Source organism: Rattus norvegicus, chromosome 5 (assembly GCF_021556685.1).
Source record: "Rattus norvegicus strain SHRSP/BbbUtx chromosome 5, alternate assembly SHRSP_T2T, whole genome shotgun sequence".
NCBI lineage: Eukaryota > Metazoa > Chordata > Mammalia > Rodentia > Muridae > Rattus > Rattus norvegicus.
Window position 1 is genome coordinate 107,035,594 of NC_141538.1, and position 8,275 is coordinate 107,043,868.

The following is an 8,275-nucleotide window of genomic DNA, read 5'->3' on the forward strand; positions in this document are numbered from 1 at the left end:
TAGTTATCTTTAGTAAAGGCCTTTAAAAGCTGTGTTTCTTTATTAACCTTAACGTTATCGATTTAAGGCCTCTTCTACGCCATCCTACTTTTTAACGGTCTCCAAATGTACTCATTTACTTTGGGGTAGAGGCTAGATGCACATAATTTGAAAAGAATCCCTTGCCCCATATTCTAGGGATATTTGTATATCCTATATATTTGTATTCCTTTTTCTATGACTCATTTCTTTTCCTTCATTTATGTAGTTACATTATTAATAAAAGCCAGTAAAAGAGATTCAAGGTCTCATTATTTATTTGTTACTCTTTAAAGACTTATTTTTGACTGGACTCAGATTTAGAAGTAGAAGCTCTCAGCGAAGACAGCCTACGTCTCTTGGCAATCTGTTCCTGGCGCTTCTCTTTGGCTTCCTTCATTCTCTTGGCCAAAAGTTTAGCATATTCTGCAGCCTCCTCCTTGTTTTTCTTAGTGCGTTGCTTCTTCAGAGCAATACGTCGGCGTTTGTGTTGCAGGACACGGGGAGTAACAAGACGCTGAATCTTGGGCGCTTTGGTCCTGGGCTTCTTACCTAAAAATCCAGATGAGTAATCACTTAACATCCACCATGCTGGATGGCGATGCCCAGTGTATAACACACGCCTAGCACACCCAAGCCCAACTCAGTCCCCACCATCTACCCAAGGCCAGTGCTGTCCCCCAAACATAAGTATTACTCTGGCCCCATGGTCTGCATTGTTATAACCCCACCGTATTTTCAACTTCTCATTTATGTTTTAATCCTATTTTCAGTCCGTGCCTACTATTAGAAATTAACGGTATGTTATAAATTATTCATTTTAGCCTTTTGGATTTACACTCCTTACCCCACATTACAGGCCTCTCTAGAAACAGAACCCTGCTATCATCTCAGCTCAGACCCTTGTAAAATAAGCTGGATAGCCAAGTTCTGCTACAGTTCAGCCACTCTGAACTGCTCATGAGGGGATGATGGACCATTTTTAAACCTTTTGTCAACTAAGTTACACATTCTCTCTAATAGCACACTCTTAATACAAGTCAACAGTCCTGAGTTATTTGTATTAATATACATGCTATGCTTCCTACTGAAGCATTAACATTATGAGGGCTGGAGAGGTGGCTCAGCGGTTAAGAGCAGACTGTTCTTCCTGCTCTTCCAGAGGACCACAGTTCAATTCCTAGCAACTACATGGTGGATCACAACCATCTATAATGGAATCCAATGCCCTTTTCTGGTGTTAGAAGGCGCAACAGTGTACTCATATACATAAAAGCTTTAAAAAGTATGTATTTGTTCATACATTTCCCTTTAAAATGGGTGTTTCTCCTGATTTTCACAATCTATGTCCCAGAGATGAAAAATATGTGGAGCCATTCATTAGTAAATTAAAGTGGTTCTTCTGTAATCCAAAGCACCAACTTAGAGCCTGGTCCCTCCAAAATGTTGTCTCCTGCAAGTTGTCCTTTAACCCCCCCAACATACACACAAAGTGCTTTAAAAGTTTTTCATGTTAAAATGAGAATACTTTTGTAAAAAATCCTTGTCGCTCCTAATGCCGAAGCCATGAATTTAGCTGTGTGGCAAGCACAGCTGCAGCAATAGCACAAAGGCCCAAATCCCTGTTACCTTCTTTGTTTAAGGGCTTTCTGACAACATACTGGCGGACATCATCTTCTTTGGAGAGATTAAAAAGCTTTCGGATTCTACTAGCTCTTTTAGGTCCCAACCGACGAGGCACAGTGGTATCTGTCAGTCCTGGAATATCCTTCTCTCCTTGAAGAAACAATCGGAATTAAGACATCAAATCTGTCCCACTTTGGTCAATGCCCCACTACCTAGGAGGCAGAACCTTGTGTCCAGGACAACCAATTTCAACTAATAAACTCCAACAAAAGCCTTACCTTTTTTTACAATAACCAAGTTGAGAACACTCAGGTTGGCATCCACAATGCATCCTCGGACAGACTTGCGCTTCCTCTCTCCAGTTCTCCTAGGTCTATAACAAGAATGCCCCTTACTCAAAAGCAGGCGCACTCTGCCATGGGTCAAAACGCCTTGCTTCATGGGAAAACCTTGTTTGTCATTCCCACCGCTGATCCGGACCACATAACCCTGCATCGAACATAAAACGGTACATTTACCAGTTCTGTTCCAAAGTGTGGTTCTTAACTTCTTGTGTGCAACCCCATTAGGAAGAACAACTGAGTTCAACTTCAGCCACTCACTTTTTTGTCTCCGTTTCCAACTAAGGTCAACAAGCAATCTCTCCATTTCAACTTCTACTCCTAACTACCCAGGTCTTACTACAACACGCAAGACTTAAGGCCTTGAATTATAACAAGCAAGAGAGACTCCTCTTGGCACGTTTCCCCAAATTTGATTCTAGCAATGAAACTTAACCAAACCCAACAGCACTTGCTGTGACGAGTTGGGGTAATGATGCCAAAAACTTTACCTTCCACTCTTCACCAAGAGCATCAGCAGCTACTTCTGTGGCCATGCGCTTCTCATAGAACGTACGAAGCTTGCGTTCGTCATCCACTTCTATGAGTTTCTGACAGCCAGTGGCAGGGAAGGAGATATTCAGCTAGGATTTTAAAGGGGGCAAAAGAAGACGACTTTAGGCACCTACACAACTTCAACAATTCACGTGCGCAGAACGTTTTGAGCAGCTCCCACACACAGCAGAAAACCCACGACTCGGACTCGCAGGCCCTGCAAAGTGCCACACGTCAATGGAACATTTTGCCAAAGCTCTGTAGAATGCTATGAGGACGTCAGAGCATTCACCCTCGCGATCTCGGATAGCAGAGTGTCCAGGAGGGGTCAAATGCCGCGGGACACCCGCTGCAAGTGGGGCTTCAGGCCCGCATGTGCCCGGTCGGGTACCGGGCGCCGCCATTGCTCTACGTCCGCTGTCGCGGCGTTGCAATCGCCCGCCATCCGCTCTCCCAAAGGGTCCCAAGGCCCTAAAAGCAAGCTTCCTCCTGCCTCAGACCCTTCCCCGCTTAGTCCGGGTTTTGTGAAAGCCTGGGGCTGAGGCAGTCCCGCGTTCTGGGACTCGAACTGCTTCACTCAGTCCCAGTCAGGGACGCCTACCTTCATCTTGACACAGCCGACCGCCTAGGAGGCGTCACGAAAAAGAGGCCCGACTTCCGCTTAGCCCAGGTCACATAGCACTCTAAGTTCTCGCGAGAATAGCCCGAGCTGGAGCCGGCGGAAGTGAGTTGAGGTGGGTGGTACTTCCGGGGGCGGTACTAGCCGGAATAATGTGAGGCTGGTTTGTAGTGAGGTGTTGGTTGGTATTCTGGATGTTCCCGGTGACAGGGCAACTTGTTTATCACGAATGTTAGCCGCTTCTTAGCTAATTTTTCCCGTTTCCGACCAGACTGGTCCACTGAGGAGCCGAATCCCCGTTTCCGACCATGGTTTTTAGTAGTACCTAAATGGAAAAGCTCGATCAGAATTGTCGCCCGGGCTGGCCTGTCCCTCATCTCTGCGGAAGATTTCCAGTTCAGGATCTTGTCCTGGTCCCAGCGGTTGACGGGAGAAATCTTGAAAGCCAGGCTTTGTTCTGCATCGATCAGAGTGACTCCTATAGTCGCCGGACCGCAGAAGACAAGCAGTCCAGCCGATCCATCACGTCTACCTGGCACAGACAACTATCAGATGCCTCAGTCTTGAGCCTTTCGGCTTTCTGTTTTCTTCTGCCAAAACTTTCTGCTTTGTAGGTGGGGTGAGGGTGACAACTCAGATCGGAGATTGAACCTAGTCTCCCGAGTGTCACTGTCATCTTCAGCTCTTTTTCAAAACAACACCATTTCTGTGCTTCTCTTGTTTACTGCAGTTACATGCTGTTCTGTCCGAACTCAATTTTTGAGACTAAGTGTCTTTGTATAACTCTGGCTGTTCTGAAATTCCCTATGCACACCATACTGGTCTGCTTACTACTGTCACCCATTTCTGACAATGAAATATTGATTAAGCCCATCATGCGATGGAATCAAATGGGAGTTGCCTTTTTATAACTGGCTGGTTTCATTAAATGTAGTCTTTAAGGTTTATATTTTATTGTATGATGGAATTTTCTTTTAAAGGCAGTGTGTGTGTGTGTGTGTGTTCACATTTTTGTGTACTGATTCTTTTGATGAACATTCAAGTTGCGTACACAACATCCTTGAGTATGAATGCCTCAAGCCCTTTAGACATTAGAAGGTGTCTGATCCCTTTGAACTGGAGTTACAAATGGTTGTCAGCTGCCATGAAGGTTCTGGGAATTGAATACTGGTCCTCCGTTAGAGTGGCTACTAGTCTTAACCACTGAGATGTCTCTCTAGACCCTGTTACCTATTATTTTTAAATTTTGGATTGTTAGACCTGCCATTAGTGACTGCCTCTAACCCCTGCGCTATGGAAACAGAAAGACAATTTGCTACAAGTTCTTGGCAGTTAGGTCTATATAGTAAATTCCAGGGTAGGCAGAAATACATACAGTCTGAAGCAAACAAGCAAACAAATGAGATTGGGCTTGGAGAAGCTTGCATGAGATATTGTATATTCTAGAGGCAGGCTTTCACTCTGCAGCCCAGGCTGATGTCAAGCTCCATGGTGGTAGGGGATGACTTCTGATCCCCATGCTGCTACTTCTCATAGGCCTGTGTCACCACTAATCTGCTTATAATTATTTTAGTTCTTTTTTTAAATCTTTTTTTTTCTTATTTTATGTATATGAATACACTATAGTTATCTTCAGACAAACCAGAAGAGGGCATCTGATTATAGATGGTTGTGAGCCACCATGTGGTTGCTGGGAATTGAACTCAGGACCTCTGGAAGAGCAGTCAGTGCTCTTAACCGCTGAGCCATCTCACCAGCCCTATTTTAGTTCTGATATGAGGTCATTGCTCCACTTGGAGTTTTGTTTGTTTCTTAAACCAAGTCTCCCTGTGTTGCCTAGGCTGGCCTCGGTACTTGAACAGTCCTCCTTTTCCAGCCTTCCAAATGGCTGGAGCTACAACACATATGTCATTGGAGTCAGCACAGTGGTCAGCCTCATGTGTCTCTCCAGAGGTAGAATCAGCCTCCTCCTTTCTCATGTAGGTGTGTAGTTGTTCCAGCAATACATGTGATGGGAGCTCTCCCAGCACACTTGACCTGTTCCTTTGGTTTGTATGTCTGTCCAGTGCCAGGTCACACAGTTTGATGACCATAATTTTCCAAGATTCTTAGAATCCTAACACTCAAAAGGAGAGGTGGGAGAGTGCTGAATTCCAGGCCCAGCCTCCACAAGCTAGCAAGACTTCATCACCACAAACAAAACACACACACACACACACACACACACACACACACACACACACACACACACACACAATTTATCTATGAATGTCTGGGGCACATAGGGAGAGCCTGTCTTAAAATAGATGAGCAAGGCGGTGCACATCTTTAATCTTAGCACTCTGGAGGCAGAAGCAGACAGATCTCTGTGAGTTTGAGACCAGTCTGGTCTACAGGGTGAGTTCCAGGAAAGACAGGGCAATGTACAAAGAATCTGTCTAAAAAAAGAGAGTAGGGGGTGGGGAGGAGAGAGAGAAGCTGGGTTTTGCTATGGGATAGAGAAGATGGTGAGTATGAGCTTTGTGTAAAACATCAGTACATCCTCAGATGATGTTTCCATGGTGGTTAGATAGGATCTGGAACTTGAGGGCACACCTGTCCCCCAGATTTTGGCTTCTAAATTCGGTGACCTACCCAGAAAAACATGCAATCTTTAGAAAAACCTCACTGAGGGGTTGGGGATTTAGCTCAGTGGTAGAGCGCTTGCCTAGGAAGCGCAAGGCCCTGGGTTCGGTTCCCAGCTCCGAAAAAAAAAAAAAAAAAAAAAGAAGAAAACCTCACTGACTCCAGATCTTTGGCAGATAAACAACAAAGTAAATGTAGACTATTTGTTCCTGAAAGAAAATAATGTCTCAAAAACTAAAGGGGAAAGGTTTCTGACTCTGAATATTAAGAAAGCCATGGTACAGGTCCAGAATGCATGCTGATCTATATAACAGCTGACTTGAACTTTTAAAAATTAGTATGTCTTGGAGGTATACATCTGCCATCAGAGTAGTAGATGAGGCAGAAGGCTGAGGAGTGTAGGGTGAGCCTTAGCTACAGAGCAAGTCTGAGGGCTCGTCTCTCTGCTTCTATGAACTGTTGGTGTCATGGACACCTGTGGATGCCGAAGTCCATGTTCCTTATGTAAAATAGCGTGGTACTGACTACTGCACACATCCTACTTCCTGTGTACCACCTAATACCATATGCATGCTGTGTAAATAGTTGTTTTATGCTATTTGTAGAAGAGTAATGGCTACAAAAAGTTTACAAATGTTCACTATATATGCAGATTTTATTCTCAAATATTCAAGATTATTGTAGATATGTAGAAATCTAGAAATGCAGAGGATTACTGTACAGAGGGAAAGGAAACACCAACCAGGAAAGTGGTGCATGCCTGTACACCAGGATTTGGCAGCTTCAGCAGGAGGATCAATTCCAGTATTTGGGAAATTAAGAAAGGAAGATCACAGGGTTGGGGATTTAGCTCAGTGGTAGAGCGCTTGCCTAGCAAGCACAAGGCCCTGGGTTCGGTCCCCAGCTCCGAAAAAAAAAGAAAAAAGAAAAAGAAAAAGAAAAAGAAAAAGAAAAAAAAGAAAGGAAGATCACGAGTTTGAATCGAGCCTGGGCTACATACTGAGTTCCAGAGCAGCCTGGGCTAACTAGTGAGACACTTTCTCAAACAAAACAACATTAAAATACAGGAAGAGAAGTCGTAGGAGAGGAAATGGGTTCAGTGTTTCAGAGAGCTGTTTGCTTTCTAGCCCAGTCTTGGAAACACACACACACACACACACACACACACACACACACACACACACAGAGAGAGAGAGAGAGAGAGAGAGAGAGAGAGAGAGAGAGAGAGAGAGAGAGAATCACTTTATACACAAAAAAGTTCAACTTAAAGGACAATCTCTACTTCTTTCCCTTTTTCATTTATTTATTTATTCACTTTACATCCGGATCAAAGCTCCCTTCCCTCTTCTCTTTCCAGTCTCACCCTTACAAGTCCCTGCCCCCATTACGCCCTCCCCTTCTCACCCTCCCCACCCTGAGACACCAGGTCGCAGCAGGACTGAGTGGATCCTCTCCTACTGAGGCTCAGCCAGGCTGTCCACCTAGGGAAAGAGGATCCAATGGCAGGCAACAGTCAGATACAGCCCTTGCTCCAGTTGTTAGGGGACTCACATGGAGACCAAGCTGTATATTTGCTACAAATAATTAGGGTGTCTAGGTCTAGCTCCTGCATGTTCCCTGGTTGGTAGCCTAGGCTCTGTGAGCCCCCATGGGCCTACAGTTCTATTATTATTATTATTATATAAAAATATGTTCTATTATTATCAGTGTGGGTGAGTGCGTGTGAACATGCAAGTGTCATAGTGCATATGTGGCGGTCAGAGGGCATCTTGCAGGAGCTGAATCTCTCTTTCCATCATGTTGGTTCTGTAGATTCAGTTCAGGTCATCAGGCTGGGTGACAAGTTCCCTTACCTCCTGAATCATCTGGCTGGCTCCTTCTAAAAGAGATCTGGGGGTCTGTGGGTGAGATAGGTTCTTTCTGTAGCCCCGGTTCTCCTGGAATTCACTCTATAAATCACGCTGCTCTTGAACTCAGATATCCAACTATCTCTACCTCCAGAGTGCTGGGATTAAAGGAATGCGCCATCATGCCTTGTTTATTTGTTAGCATTTCTTCTAGGCTTCCCCCCCCCACTGTTACCTGGCAAGATCCAGGTATGCCTGACTCACTATAAAAGGGGCTGCTTGCCCCCTCCTCACTCTCTTCTCTTGCTCCTCTTCTCTTGCTCTCTTCCCCTCTTCCCCCTTTGTCCCTTCTCTCCCCATACCCCTCCCCCCCCTCTCTCTGCATGCTCATAGCTGGCCTCTACTTCTCTACTCCCCTCTCTCTACCTTTCTCTGCTACCCCCTCAACTCCCCTCCCCGTGCCATAAATAAACTCTACTCCATTCTATACCATCATGTGGCTGGTACCTCAGGGGGAAGGATGCCTCAGCATGGGCCCGCAGAGGCACCCCTCCCCCCTCATTGTACCCTTGCCTCAACCAAACATATTCCTGCCTCCTTTATCTTTTTTATAAAACACAACAATATTAAAATAAATTTTTCAGGGAGAAAGAAAATTGTTTGAG

The 8,275-nt window shown here is 45.0% G+C and overlaps 1 protein-coding gene across 1 annotated transcript; it reads right to left on the reverse strand.

The window, feature by feature from the left end:
* Window positions 1–280: 280 nt before the first annotated feature.
* Rps6 (ribosomal protein S6) lies at window positions 281–3,141 on the reverse strand. The gene is given in 5 exon segments (NM_017160.1): window positions 281–570; window positions 1,648–1,794; window positions 1,923–2,133; window positions 2,477–2,608; window positions 3,121–3,141. Coding segments are annotated over 5 exon segments (750 nt in total). The 5' UTR covers window positions 3,127–3,141; the 3' UTR covers window positions 281–316.
* Between the last annotated feature and the right edge of the window lie 5,134 nt (window positions 3,142–8,275).